Source organism: Cydia splendana, chromosome 1 (genome assembly GCF_910591565.1).
Source record: "Cydia splendana chromosome 1, ilCydSple1.2, whole genome shotgun sequence".
NCBI classification, from domain to species: Eukaryota; Metazoa; Arthropoda; class Insecta; order Lepidoptera; family Tortricidae; genus Cydia; species Cydia splendana.
In genome coordinates this window covers 32498436-32514032 of record NC_085960.1, presented here as the reverse complement: position 1 = coordinate 32514032, position 15597 = coordinate 32498436, and the positions used below count along the sequence as shown (strand labels likewise).

At 39.0% G+C, this 15597-nt stretch overlaps 2 protein-coding genes across 2 annotated transcripts; both read right to left on the bottom strand.

Moving 5' to 3' along the window:
- Positions 1-3503: 3503 nt before the first annotated feature.
- On the bottom strand, positions 3504-4516 carry LOC134804748 (histidine-rich glycoprotein-like). Its single transcript, XM_063777996.1, has one exon. It carries the CDS (start codon positions 4341-4343, stop codon positions 3609-3611), a length of 735 nt encoding a protein of 244 aa, XP_063634066.1. The 5' UTR covers positions 4344-4516; the 3' UTR covers positions 3504-3608.
- A 7346-nt stretch (positions 4517-11862) lies between these two features.
- Positions 11863-12881, bottom strand: LOC134804692 (histidine-rich glycoprotein-like). Its single transcript, XM_063777862.1, has one exon. The coding sequence runs from the start codon at positions 12680-12682 to the stop codon at positions 11957-11959; it is 726 nt and encodes a 241-aa protein (XP_063633932.1). The 5' UTR covers positions 12683-12881; the 3' UTR covers positions 11863-11956.
- Between the last annotated feature and the right edge of the window lie 2716 nt (positions 12882-15597).

Below are 15597 nucleotides of genomic sequence, written 5' to 3'. Positions count from 1 at the left end.
TTACTTTCTATGCGTCTCGCTCGTACTGGCATCCTATTAGTGCGAGCGAGATGTATAGAAAGTAAGTTACGAAGACGATAGCGAAGATGTAGTGTCAAACTCGTGGTAAGGCTACAGTTGTACTTCATCAAATGGGTTATTAACGGGAGGAAATGTTTGAGTTACTATAAAAAACAACGATGTCGCCATACTCGTACCTTTAAAAATTGAGGAGTTCCCTCATTTCCTTATGAATTCCGTCACCAGATTATAACCAACAATATTATGGGAACACCTTGGAGGTAACTTCGTTCAAACAAAAAAATAATTACTCAAATCGGACCACGGGTTCCGGAGTAATCTACACTTATAAAATCATCATCATTTATCATCAACAATCATCATCATCAGGTCCACTCCATCAAATTAGTGGTTTTTAAGAGGAAATGCTTGATTTGCTTAAGACAATACCCAAATCACCATACATGTGCCTTTAAAAATTGAGGAGTTCCCTCAATTCTTCACGGATCCCATCATCAGAACAGCACCAGATTAATGTGGGACGCTCTTGGAGGCAGTTCCCTTCAAACAAAAAAAGAATTGCTCAAATCGGACCACGGGTCTCGGAATAATCGCTGAACGTCGTACATTTTAAGAAATCGTCATGATTATCATCAAAACAATCATCATCATCAGGTCCACTTCATCAAATTGGTGGTTTTCGAGAGAAAATACTCGAGTTGCTTAAGAAAACACCCAAATCACCCTACATGTGCATTTAAAAATTGAGGAGTTCCCTCAATTCCTCATAGATCCCATCATCAGAACAGCACCAGATTAATGTGGGACCACCTTGGAAGTACCTCCTTTCGAACAAAAAAAGAATTACTCAAATCGGCTTACGGGTCTCGGAGTAATCGATGAACATACATAAAAAAAAAAAATTCAACTGTCTAGCTCTCACGGTTCATGAGATACAGCCTGGTGGCAGACAGACAACGGACAGCGGAGTCTTAGTAATAGGGTCCCGTTTTTACCCTTTGGGTACGGAACCCTAAAAAAAGTGTCCCAGCATTTTCATACATTATTTCGATCTTCCCATTTCGTTACTGCCAAAGTCTATGAAAAAACGAAACAAAATGGAAAAATTGAAAATAATAGTAGTTTATGTGACTGTTACATAATGAAAGGCATTAAAATACGAGTGTGGGTTTATGAAACGAATGAAATGAGTTTCATAATAGTATCACACGAGTGTTTTAATGCCTAATTATGTACAGTTACATACACTGCTTTATCTACACACATATTATAAACTTTCTATGATATATTCACTAACCTCATATTACAGCCGACTTTTCTCTCTGGCGGAACTCACGGATATGAGATGGCGTCTCCGAAATATCTTTATCGCACATTTTACATGAAACTTTTGTTATAGTTACTTTTAAAAACAAGAAAACAAATTATTTTTTACTTACAAACTAATTAAAAGATAAACTGTACGTCAAATGGCGGCAAATGAAAACTTTTTCACGCACGTCACGCATCGGTAGTTTTTTTTAAATTCAGAGACAAACTAGAGTCGGGGTCGATTACCATATCGTCCGATACCAACTTACATGCGAGATTTGTCAATATTGTATGCAATTGTCATTTGATTTCGAATAAAACGTCATCTCGACTGATATTAGAATAGGGGTCAAATCAAATTGCTTTTTTTTTCAGAGATGTTCGAAATTTGAATGCATTACCAAATCGATTTTGATATAGTAATGAAGCTATTACCACATTTTCACAGATAAGAAATTTGCTGTAACAAAACAGTTTATCGTAATGTGGGCCATTATTTACGGATTTTGAAGGCATCATAGACAGTTTATGATATGTGTGTACTTGTGTAGATAAAAATCTTGACACACTTTTTGTCCCTATTACTTAGAACCAAAAGAGCTCATGATCAGGAGTAGAAAAACTCACAAAGTTACTTAACTGCTATTTGATACCTGCCTCTGCCCTTTTCACAAAAAAACGGTATTTATCACTGCTGCTGCTATGTGATTTTATTATCGAGTTCTTAGTCTTCTTCTTCCTCGCGTTATCCCGGTATTTTGCCACGGCTCTGGGGTCCGCTTGACAACTAATCCCATGATTTGACGTAGACGGGTCAAACAGATCACTGTGTTATGTCTTTCCTGTAGACATACACAAGAGTTAAGGGCTATAAAGGTTAATTTTCTTATTTAACCTTTATCCACGTGAAAAGGTCCTCCTTTTATTTAGAGAACTATGATAAAATCATTGCTTAGAGAGAAAACTAGTGTGTTATCGCGAACAGCACGTTTTTCTCTCCTGTGGGCTATAGTTAACAGCTTGTGGGCGTGTAAGCAATGATTTTATCATAGTTCTCTAAATAAAAGGAGGACCTTTTCACGTGGATAAGGGTTAAATAAGAAAATTAACCTTTATAGCCCTTAACTCTTGTGTATGTCTACAGGAAAGACATAACACAGTGATCTGTTTGACCCAGACACTAGTTTTTACGAAAGCGACTGCCATCTGACCTTCCAACCCAGAGGGGAAACTAGGCCTTACTGGGATTAGTCCGATTTCCTCACGATGTTTTCCTTCACCGAAAAGCGACTGGCAAATATCAATTGATATTTCGTACATAAGTTCCGAAAAACTCATTGGTACGAGCCGGGGTTTGAACCCGCGACCTCCGGAATGAAAGTCGCACGCACGCTCTTACCGCTAGGCCACCAGCGCTTTTTCTTATTAGGTCAGGTAATAGTTTCATAACATATTTTTTACATAATTAAGTATATACCTACTTATTATATAATACGTACGAGTAGATAACATATTGTTATTATCACAAAAGAAAAAGCGTTATCCATTAGTAGAATAAACCGAGCCCTTTACAAGGCTTTATTTAATTCTAGATTATGAGCGATTACATGAAATTATTGTTTCTAATACAGTAAAGGGGTTTAGCGATAGTTATCTGTGGTTGATTAATTGATACAGACTTTTTAGCTAGGTTTACCTAATTCGGAGAGAAGTGATAACGAAGCTTATTTCTGATTTTCAAATAAATATAGTCAGCGTCAGCAGTGAAAACTGTGGATAATATTTATATTTATATGTACTTATATAACGAAATTTTATTACTATTACCTAAGTCTATTACATTCATGGAACACTTTAATGGTTGTAGAAGATGTTGTTTGAGTTAGTTAATCCACACAAGTAAGTGATTTGTATTTGTTACTCTTTTTGGGAGTGTATTGTCGTAAAAGCGTAATTGCGTTTTATGTTTTGGTACCAATATACTTATTCTATTGACTCGATAATGATAACATTGATAACCATTGTCATCGGACGTGAGTCGTGTTGGTAAATATTTAGTACAAAATTGAAAGCCTTATTAATTAAATGCCTGTTTTTCAATGTTACGTGCGGGTCTAGTATGGGATTTTGATTATTTTATGTTTGAGGAAGGTAGCAATAATAGTTAAATGTAATAAAAACTTATATATTTCATCTTTGTATAAACATAACAAATATTTACAGTCGTTAGAAAAAAATCAACAAATAACAACAGTTTTGGGGTTAGCAAGGACGGTTTAGTGTCCCTTTTTGTGGTCCCAGTGCTTGTGGTGCTCGTGACCGCCCTTCTTGCCATGTTCATGATGATCATGGTGATGCTCGTGGTGGCCGCCGTCGCCGTGGTGGCCCTTGTGGTGGTGATGGTGACCGCCGTGCTCATGGTGTCCCTTCTTGCCGTGGTGGTGCTCGTGGTGTCCGCCGTGCTTGTGTCCCTTGTGGAAGTGGCCGCCCTTCTTGTGCCCGCCCTCGTGGTGGTGTCCGCCGTGGTGCTCGTGGTGGCCCTTGTGGCCGTGGTGGTCGTGGAAGTGCTTGTCCTTCTTGAACTCGTCGTGTTTCTCGATGCCGTGGTGTCCCTTGGTGTCGTGGCCCTTGTGCCAGTGGCCGTGCTCCTCGTGGCCGTGTCCGTGGTCGCCCTTTTCTCCGTGATGGTGGTGGTGATGGTAGCCGTCATCGTGATGGTGGTGCTTCTTGTGTCCGCCGTGTTCACCGTGGTGGCCCTTGTGGCCCTCGTGGTGGTGGTGACCGTGCTTGCCGTGGTGGTGCTCGTGGTGGCCCTTGTGTCCCTTGTGATCCTCGTGGCCGCCTTCGTGGTGGTGGTGCCCGTGGTGCTCGTGGCCGCCACCCTTGTCCCAGTGGCCGCCGTGGTGGGAGGCGGCGGGTTCCAGATCGGCGTCGCGCTTCTCCCGGATGTCCCGGGCGGCGACGGCGGCTAGCGCCGCTAGACCGATCAACACTACCACGCTAACTCTCATGGTTAGTCAACTGAAGTGAGCTTGTTGAGTGATAGCTGCATCAGTTGCAATGTCCTTTTATACCGATAGCAAAGCGGTTAGGAAAGTTTGCGTCGCTTAGTAGAGTCAAGGTTACTGTAATGAACTCTTAGTTAAATTTAGTATTTCCGATAGAGAACATCACTTGAAAATGTATAGAATCCAAAACATAATAGTTAACAATAATATAAAAGTGTAATTTTAAGCAGTCTGTCATAACAGCTGCTCTGCTGGTTCAGAAGAAAAAAACTTGATGATTGTGTCGAACTGAATGTTAAAGAGACCACGTAACATGCAAGTCATGCAACATGTCTAGGTACGATGTTTATAGATATTCTAATTTATTTGATCTGTACCGAATCACATCAAAAATACAAGTCACATTACAAATAGTTTACAATTAAAATTTAAGTGTCAGTTCCATCCACATATTACTTAGGAAACATGAGGTAGAACCCGCCTTATCGTAAAAACACCAAAAACTAAATTTTTTGCACTGTATCCCCCACGGGCACGCCGAGGGCACAGCTAGTAACATAACTTTTAAACTAATGAAGTTTCTCATGCGTTTTCTTTTTATATTAAGTATATTATCGCGGGTAAACGTCGCGTCGCCGCACCGATGCGTCGAAATTTTTTTACCCTCCACGGAATGATGTGCTGTGGGAAAGTTACCAAAATTGCGAAATTTCCACATTGAAAAATTTCGGATAGGTCTCATATTTTTGTATGTGGATAGAAATTTTCATTTCCAAAATGAAAGTTTCCTTAATTTACTATTTAATTTTCCTGAAATTTCCGAGATATTTTCCAACTTTCTCACTGGATGGTCTGGTTGTAATTTTGTCAGGGGTTTTGAAATCCAAAATATTTGTATTTTGAATGTAAAAATGGTCGTATGTAAATAAAAATTAAAAAATTCCCTCTCTCTCTCTCTAATTTCCCCTTTTTTTTTTAATACCACATCGGTGGCAAACAAGCATACGGCCCGTCTGATGGTAAGCAGTCACCGTAGCCTATGGACGCCTGCAACTCCAGAGGTGTTACATGCACGCTTTGCGCTTTGGTACTTTGTTTGAAAATGAAATAAAATCCGACAAATTCAACCAGAATTAGTTACCGGAACATCACCTGTCCAACATACAGTTCTAAGTATTCCTACGAGTAAACCTAGGTATGCTTGCGGTGTTGGAGCTGTAAGTAAAATTATTTCAAAAATATTGTCGTCTGTTACCGCAATAACCATTAATGAAATAATACAATTCGGGATTCATTTCAAATTCAATGTGCGCCATATAACCCGGTTACATTGTTTTATTTTATGAATGATCCAAAACTGCAATAAATAACGTTGGGCACTCCAGCTTAGCGTCGGCATAGACAGCCGGTATCAACGGCTCAACGTGCCCGAAACACGGAAGCGCTCAGTTACTAAACTCAGTGGTCACCGTTCATGGACCATGGCGGTCAAATAACTTATGGTCGTTTACTTTTGAGAGTCTGTTCGGAAATAGAAGAGTCGTGGAATGTATTGAGCCCTATACATTCTACGACTCTTCTCTTTCCGCACAGACTCTAACTGGGAGATCATCGCCGATTTTCGAATGTCTTGTTGAAGGGTGGATAAACTTTTTCTGTTGTTATTCTGTCCCGTGTGCCAGGCGAATGGTAGCATAGTTTGTTAAAATAAATGTTGTTCTACGTTCTACTAATATGCTAAGTAGATGACTTATAACTGCCATATAAAATGTATGTTTGGTTATTTGAAATATGTATAATATCTGGGAGACAGAGCTTTGCTCGGAAAACATATAAAAACTCCCAGAGATAAGACCTAGCTAGATCGATTTTTCTCCCCCGAAAACCCCCATACAGCAAAGTTAGAGTCGTTTCCGAGATCTCCAATATATATATAAATAAATAAATATACAAGAATTGCTCGTTTAAAGGTATAAGATAAGATTTAGAGTGAAATGTTTAACTTTAGAATAAGAATTACATTTTATAATTAAATGGCAACACCGTTGTTATATAAAATTTAAAACTGATGATATGTATACATTTTAAAACTCTTTGACTGAAGTATTGTATATTTAACTTCGAGCAACACGGAAGGGAGGCGGCATTCGCACTATTTCCCCTCTGCCGAGGTACAAGATTAGCGCGTCAATCTAATCTAGCGCGGGTAATAAAACTAGTTGCACTTGGATTTTTCACTAGACCGAGTCCAGACGCGCGCGTGAACACTGCTGCACAAAAATGCCTGTTTGCTCGGTTTTTTGTTATAAAAAGAGGTCGGGGACATCAAATTTAGAAAAAGAAAGTGTTACATTTCACATGTAATATTTTTTTTACATATCATAGGTTTAATTACATTCAAACACAATTATTATATTTTAGTCTCATGTAATTGTTGGATTTATCGATTTTGCTGGCTCAGTACAAATTGCGGATCGGTCGAGCGACAAATCCGACATCTCATCTCTCAGAATACAATAACATACTTCAACGAAAATGTGTTAGTGTGCGTGTTGTGACACTTGTCACTCGTCCGTACACAAAAAGAGATCGAGGTTTGCAAGATTTGTCTTTGACGTGTGTCATTTTCTATGTATTTGTGTTGTCATTACAGATTGGATTTTGTATGTAAGTGTGTGAGAAGTGCGACTGTGTGCACCTTTCCCCCCGCGAAAAATGGCAGAAAGATTTGTACGGTGAGATATCGCTTGGGCCCCTCCCTTCCGATGTGTCGGAAGCCGGTGTTGCTCGAAGATATTTAAAGTTAATCCTACTAATTTTATAAATATGAAAGTTTGTTAGGATATGTGGATGTTTTAATATCTCAAATCTTCCTTTCTTTGAGGGGGTGAAATGAGGTTACAATCGAGAACGGGACTACCAAGGCGAGGAGGTGGATACAGTTTAACATCTTTAACGCGGACAAAGACGCGGGCAGACGCTACTCGTAGTCCTACACAAAGCGTAGCGTTATTGTTAAGTCGGAGCCGAGCGGCCGTTCGCAGATTGAATGCAGCCGGATTTGCATCCCGAATGCAGGTACTGGCTATTACTAGCCAGGCTGTTTGTTTAGGAACTAGTGTTGGTTTAGACTGAGTCCTTTGAGTCCTCTGCTTTAAGGCTCAAGTGCGTTTTACAGACTCATATAATTAAATGTAAACTCGAGTTCTTTTCAACATGTTAGTGACCCGAGTCTTTTGTAGAGACTTGTGTCCTTTTCAGCGAAGTCTCATTTTTTTCCAAAAATAATCAAAATTGTCTTCATGGTTTAGGTACTTACACCATACAATAACGCTTATTTTCTTTAGTGTACTAGATATATATATGATATTTAAATAAAACGTACAAAATTGTTGGCGGAGTCTTTATTTGGAGGGCCGAGAGCTTAAAAAGGATAAAATAAAGGACTCGACTCGGAACTTAAAAGACTTGGAAGTTTTTCAGCGCAGTCTCGTAAAAACGAGTCTAGTTTAGAATCAAAGACTCGAGTTTCTCTCTTCTTCGTCCTCGCGTTATCCCGGCATTCTGCCACGGCTCATGGGAGCCTGGGGTCCGCTTGACAACTAATCCCATGATTTGACGTAGGCACTAGTTTTTACGAAAGCGACTGCCATCTGACCTTCCAACCCAGAGGGTAAACTAGGCGTTATTGGGATTATTGGGACTCGAGTTTCTACCAACACTATTAGGAACTGCAAGCTGTATATATTTTCACTTGGAAATCAAAGTTTATCTATTGTATTTTAAATATAAATGACTGAAGTGTTTGAATTTGTTTTGCGTAATATCTCGGGACAAGTATTTATATTACTTTCCAGTTTCCAATTTAATCATGAAACATTTCCCCCGGGTAGCGTTAGTACATAATATATAATCAAATATTTCCGAAATCATCACAATAAATTCTCAAAGCTACACGTGTTTAGTATTAATGGTCGGTCACAGATTATCTATTAGGTGGACTAGGCAATATGAGGCATAGTAATGTGCCACGCGGTGGTAACCCACAGAAACGCTTTTTAGGGTTCCGTACCCAAAGGGTAAAACGGGACCCTATTACTAAGACTTCGCTGTCCGTCCGTCCGTCCGTCCGTCCGTCCGTCCGTCCGTCCGTCCGTCTGTCACCAGGCTGTATCTCACGAACCGTGATAGCTAGACAGTTGAAATTTTCACAGATGATGTATATCTGTTGCCGCTATAACAACAAATACTAAAAACAGAATAAAATAAAGATTTAAATGGGGCTCCCATACAACAAACGTGATTTTTGACCAAAGTTAAGCAACGTCGGGAGTGGTCAGTATTTGGATGGGTGAACGTTTTTTTTTTGCTTTTTTTTTGTTTTTTTTTTTTGCATTATGGTACGGAACGGAACCCTTCGTGCGCGAGTCCGACTCGCACTTGCCCGGTTTTTTTAACCCTCGTCGCAAACAGAGGAGTGTTATAATGGTCAGTCGGTGGTATTGGAGTCCCATGGATATACCAGCACTGTGCACTGCTAGGAATGCCAATGCATAGTGCTCAAGTGATCTGTGAACACGACTACGTTGATCCAGACTGATTACGCTGAAATTGTATACTGCCTTCAAGAACTGTAAAGTTTATTCCTCATTTATGTACATTTGCTTTAATATTAGGTATATTTTTCTTTATAGGTTCCTACATTTTAATCTTAGCCTAGGTTACATACAACATACACACGTACATTACATTTATACCTATTACCGTAAAATGGGGTGAGTAGGGTCAAAACTGAAATTTAAACCTCGATAACATTTTATTTTTACATATGAAAACTGAATGGTGTTTATAATAAGTGTTCCGGACGTTTGTATTTTAGTTTTTATTTTATTTTGGGTAGTTCCATTTCGTAACTTTGACGATAAAGAGGAAAACCCACCTCACCCCGTAGTGCCTCGTATTTGGGGTGGGAGGGGTTTTCATACAAAGGTGATTTTGGAAGATTGTTGGATCGATTTTTTTTTATTAGGCGTATTACTACAGCTCCATTTTAAATTGGAATACATTATTTTTGTAGCAGTAGCCTTAAAATCCCTTCTTACCCCCCTCTCAAACCTTCTCTCCCCATTCATAACCCACCTCTCCCCGCGAAACCTACTCACCCCGTTTTACGGTACATTTTATTTACTTATTCCAAGAAATATTTTAATAACTATAAGCACTTTAATTAAATATTGCAATAAATTTCATCAAAACAGAGTATAAATTGTATTAGTGTGGTTAACCCTGGATGGTGCAAGTGCCCCTTAATAGTTTGTATTTCATAAATTGTAAAAAAATAAGTAAAGTAAATACTTAGGTACTTATTTTAATTTGCTGGTCTAAGTAACGTTGTGATTTTATTACCAAAAAAGCTTTTTAATTTTGCAATAACCGTTTCTTTTTTATTTAAATGATCTCTTGATTTCAGATATTGCTTTCGGACGAACGTCGAGTGAATACTAGGTAATTTCATTTAGAGCTTGAACACGCAAACTCCGAAAAAATGTTGTTAACAACCTGAATACAAGGGCAAAATATTATTTAGTTTTCAATGCATAATTTAATAATCCCTACTAAGATAATATATTATAAATGATAAAGTATATGTATAACTGTCTGCTGATTTAGATGATATTTGATATAGAGATAGTTTGAGACTGGAGAAAAGGGACATAGCATAGTTTAACCAATTTTTAAACAAGCAGATACGTCTGCGAGCGTTATTCCAAATTTTATATTAAAGGAAATAAGTTTTTGGCAAAAATTTCATTTTTGGTACAAGCTTTTATCGCTGACTGTACTTTTCTTACGACAGATAACTAATACTCATCGAGACAATTCTAAAAACCCCTAACACAATTAGGTTGCGTTGTTTCATCACAGTTCCTATGGCCACCTCCTGTCTCCATCATCAGATCAGCTCAATGGTACCATAATATTGCATTGTCATGCGATTTATACATGCATGCAAAATTTTAGCTCAATCGGAAGACGGGAAGTGGATCAAATTTAACTTGCAAGATTTGATTACACACAGACAGACAGACAGACAGACAGACAACGGTCAGGTGAAACTAAATAAAAGCTTGTAAAAAATGGAATACATAAGGGAAAGAATGGAAAAATTTGCGAGGTTCTGGTAGGCTTCCGTAGCTTAATTAGTTAAGAGCAACGCACGGATTTCGGAGGTTGCGTGTTCAAGCTCTGTCAAAAGCGTAACTTTTTCCATTTTTTCCTTTAATTTAAAAAAATAGTTTGTATCAATAACTCACACAGACAAAGTTCCATATTATGTAAGGATTCAAATCCAGTCTCAGGCGGTCTAGCATAAGTTGCGGTCTCACGCGCGAGTCCATACTTGAAGTCGCGCTGGATGTATAGAGTCGCGCGCGAGAACGCAACTCATTCTAGCAAGTCGTGTAGTACTTACGTTTCCCGTCAAGCTCCTTTACCCATTTTCGTCCTTAGTTGTGTTAAAAACATGAAACATATTGGTGAAAAATACATGACTAATGCCATGCTAATTATAAATTTCTATACTAAGCTTTGTTCTTATCTATTTACTAGTTTCAACTCTTACTGTCATTGTTAAATAGGTATATGCATATTAAGAATGCAACGTAGTATATGTTTTTGTAAGAATAACTAAATGGCAAAGGTTGATATTAACTATTTCAGTTATGTACTTCTCAATTTGTTTATTTTCCTCTTTATGTGCAGTGCCTAATAGGCCCTGTTTCGACTTGTTATGTTATGAATATTATAGTCTTTTACATTTAATGGAACTACAGGTCTCATTCATATGTGTTATTTGTATATGACTGTTTGCTTCCTAAATAAATTGAAACAAAAAACTTGATGAGAATACCAACATAAAATAAAAGTGGACGTAGCTCGCCAAAATAGTTCGTGAATGAAAAAATACATTGTTAGCAGCTTCAACAAATAAACTACTTAGGTTTCAGCTCGCATTCGCAACTTAGCAAGCGGGCTGCAAGAATTGCAGACTAGGGTAATGCAAAAAGTTTGCGTTTGCAGCCAAGGCAGGTTTATTGCTGCCTGTTCGCTGCCCGGTCACACATGTAAGTGGGGAAAGTGCGCAATGCAGAATTGTTTACTAAAAACAAAAGTTTGCAGTGGAAAGACTCTGTGAAGGGATGTATCCGAGATTAATATGTGGCATTTCCGATACGATTTTCTATCGCAATGCATTTTAAGCTTTGAATGTTTGGAAGACATTACATTGTGATGAGTAAAGTCAACAAAGGGATTGGGATAGGTAAGGGATGCTTCTAGAGGTCGCGGTCCACCGGTTTTAGAACTACTGTTCTCTAATCTGTGAACTTGTACCTAATCGTATAACAATTTAGTAATATCACCTGTTCAGATAATTATTATTACATTAGCGACATTACTAAATACTTATCAAAAAGTAGGAAAGGAAAACAATGCAACACTAACAACATTAGCATGACATATATAAAATATTTAAATAATTTATTTCATTCCGTATCACAAAACATTAACAAAAACAAATGCGCGAGCAATTAAACAATTATGTACTTATAGGTAACTTATTTGTGTCCCTTCTTCCAGTCCCATCCTTTGTGGTCTTCGTGTCCGCCCTTGCTGCCGTGTCCCTCGTGGTGTCCCCAGTGCTCGTGGTGGCCGGCATCGTCGTGGTGTCCCTTGTGGTCGTGGTGGTGTCCTCCCTCCTCGTGGTGGCCCTTCTTGCCGTGGTGGTGCTCGTGGTGGCCGCCCTCCTTGTGTCCCTTGTGGAAGTGGCCGCCCTTCTCGTGTCCGCCCTCGTGATGGTGACCGCCGTAGCCCTCTTCGAAGCCAGACTCGCCATGCTTGTCGTGGAAGTGCTTGTCCTTCTTGAACTCGTCTATTTTGTGTATACCATGATGGCCCTTGGTGGAGTGTCCCTTGTGGTAGTGTCCCTTTTCTTCGAAACCGTGTCCTTTTTCTCCCTTTTCTCCGTGGTGGTGCTCATCATAGTGGCCGTCGTCGTGGTGGTGGTGCTTCTTGTGGCCGCCGTGTTCGCCGTAGTGGCCCTTGTGGCCTTCGTGGTGGGAGTGTCCCTTCTTGCCGTGTTCGTGCTCGTGGTGTCCCTTGTAGCCTTTCTCGCCGCCGCCGCCGTGCTCGTGGTGGTGGTCGCCGTGGTGCTCGCCGCCGCCACCCTTCTCCCAGTGGTGGGAAGCCGCCTCCTCGAGGTCCGCGTTCCTCTTGTAGCGCGGGTCCCGCGCCGCCACAGCCGCCACGGCTACTGCTAGACACACCAGCGTGATTGCTCTCATGGTTTCCTGTGCTCCTGGTTCTGTTGAGCAATGATTGCCAAATGATGCCTGTTACGGTTTTCTCTAGGCTTATATACTGTTGCAATACTCTTTGATTGATCGTTTTAATGTCAAGGTAATGTCCGCGCGAGTTCGTAAGTCAATTAACTTTAGGTTCAATGTGTCTAAGACGTAATAGGTGTCGCTATAATGCCTTCTCGGTTAAATGGGTTTAAAATTACATTTTCAGTTACTGGAAATAGTGCAGATTCAAAGAAAATCCAATATGTAGGTACCTATACAATTTAATTACCAAAAATAGATTTTAATTGGCTATAAAAGTACTCGCGTAATAAACAGATAGGTAGAATACTCTTTATTACACACCTCAGTAAATGGTACAGCTTCAGGAAAATCAATTCATTAAAGATAGACGAAGACAACAGGAAGGTAGGGTGGTTATTCAATAAGTGCCAGCTCCTTTGTCACCTAAATATATTGGTAGGAATGATAATTTTAAATAATATCGTGATATTATATGAAATGACAATTGAGGCAATGCCAAAATCTAGTCTTAGTCCCAATGTGTAACGTGTGCTATACATACAATAGGTATTTACTCTTTGCTAAAACTTCATTTTTTTCTAATTATTATACGTACTCGTAAAGAAAAAAAATAGTTTCATACTCGAGTTATAATTTAATGATCGTTTCGAGGACCGAAACACCAACGACATTCGGGATAAAAAGGGTCTTTTATCCCGAGAATGATAATACTTTCTGAGAATTTCTCATACGCGAATACAGAAGTGCTAGTGTATATTACAAACGCTTACAAGAGGTGCGATATGTCACAAGAACATCGAATTCTAAGGGATTACCGTAAAATGGGGTGAGTAGGGTCAAAACTGAAATTCAAACCTCGATAATATTTTATTTTTACATATGAAAATTGAATGGTGTATATAATAAATGTTCCGGACGTTTGTATTTTAGTTTTTATTTTATTTTGGGTAGTTCCATTTCATAACTTTGTCGATAAAGAGGAAAACCCACCTCACCCAGTAGTGCCTTGTATTTGGGGTGAGAGGGGTTTTCATACAAAGGTGATTTTGGAAGATTGTTGGATCGATTTTTTTTTATAGTGCGTATTATTATAGCTCCATTTTAAATTGGAATACATTATTTTTGTAGCAGTAGCCTTAAAATCCCTTCTCACCCCCCTCTCTAACCTTCTCTCCCCATTCATAACCCACCTCTCCCCGCGAAACCTACTCACCCCGTTTTACGGTATCATTTGTTTTAATTAAATTTGCGAAATCATTATGTTCGTAGAAGTTGAAGAATCATCTCTCTTCAAAGTACTTTTTTCTGGCGCGTTGTCTTATTACATTTTGATTAGTTCTACGAGCACAGTTTTTGTTATCTTTCTTAGAAATTCACTTAATTAATTGTAAGTGCCTATCTTGTAAATGTCCATTGATCATTGATCTGAACACGTGCTATTTGACTATTGCTACCTAATATGTAATTAGATTTTCGGCACAAATGCGAATTGCAAAAAATCTCGCAACCGTAACATATAGTATTGGAATAGGTATTGTAAGTGTTATTATGAGTCCATTATATCCCACTGCTGGGCAAAGCCTCTGCTTACTTCAATAATATCGGCTGTAATAGCTGTGTGCACGATAGTGGCACTTTACTGGCGATTATGGGACACATTTGGTAGGTATTTGTTAGACTGAAACAAGATTTTTTGTCGAAACCGAAACCTAAACCCAAGGTCTTGTTTGCTATAGTTTTAGCTGAAACCGAATTTTCGACCGAATCATGATTTTTATGCTGGAACCAGCCGAAACCAAACTGTGTATATTCATGTGTATTCCTGGGAGATGACCTTGGTGGTTAAAAAACTTGTAATATGCCATTTTTTATCTTTGTCTAGTAGGTGCATGTCCAAAAAAACATATGTGGCAGTAATAACAATAACCAACAACAATGTATGTGGCTAGGTAATTAGGACACTTTGTGTTGGTGAGGTGGTCAAGATCAAGATGGGCAGGGTAATACTGTCGTGCGTGTCAGACCTTTGTAAGAACTTCATTGTGATATGCCAAATATTTTTTCTATCTTTATCTAACGTGAAAAAACTATACAGATGTGGCAGGCTCGCTCGCTTTTCACGGGAGTCAAGGGCACTCGGTGTCAAGGTCCGGTTGCGCGGCGCCCTGATTTCCTTTTGTCCGTTTCTTGTCGCCATCTTGCGTCACGTTTCCGCACCGGCGCGCAAGCGCAAGTGCATTCAGGCGCCGGCGCCGGCGGTGGTCGAACACGCTGGGAATTAGATAATTGAGTTATTGGGTTCAGGTAATTGCATTATTAACATTAAGATGGATTAAACAATGCATACTGGGTGACATTTTTAGGTGATACTAGATATATGTACGCGATTGTACTAATTTCTGTCATCAACTGATAGCAAGCTACAACTCTGAAATCACAGAAATCGATAAATTGTGTCGAATTGAACTTTTAGTATGGAACACCAAACATTTTTTTACGAATGCCTGGTTGCTCTCATATCTAATAAAAGTTGCTCATAGTAAGGGGTACCATCGCGTATATATCTTCAATATCTTTGTATCATGTAAAAATAATACACCCCAATGGGTATAAATGAGTGTATTAATTCGTCTATGATTTAATTGATCTATATTTTATAACAAAACTTTAATTCAATTACCTACGTACGATACATACGGCTCGATTCGGAAAATGAATTAGATTTCTACTAGACTTCAACAAGTTACGATACGGATAATTTAAAGATATTTGTAAGATAGATATGTCAAATTTGACGTTTCCGCGATTCTGGAGGTCCTCTTGAACGATTTCGACAAGTTATGACTTAGATATCTAAGTCACATCTAGTC

Excerpts from the sequence above, each read along its gene's own strand:
- LOC134804748 (XM_063777996.1), bottom strand. The coding sequence starts at position 4,343 with ATGAGAGTTAGCGTGGTAGTGTTGATCGGTCTAGCGGCGCTAGCCGCC.
- LOC134804692 (XM_063777862.1), bottom strand. The coding sequence starts at position 12,682 with ATGAGAGCAATCACGCTGGTGTGTCTAGCAGTAGCCGTGGCGGCTGTG.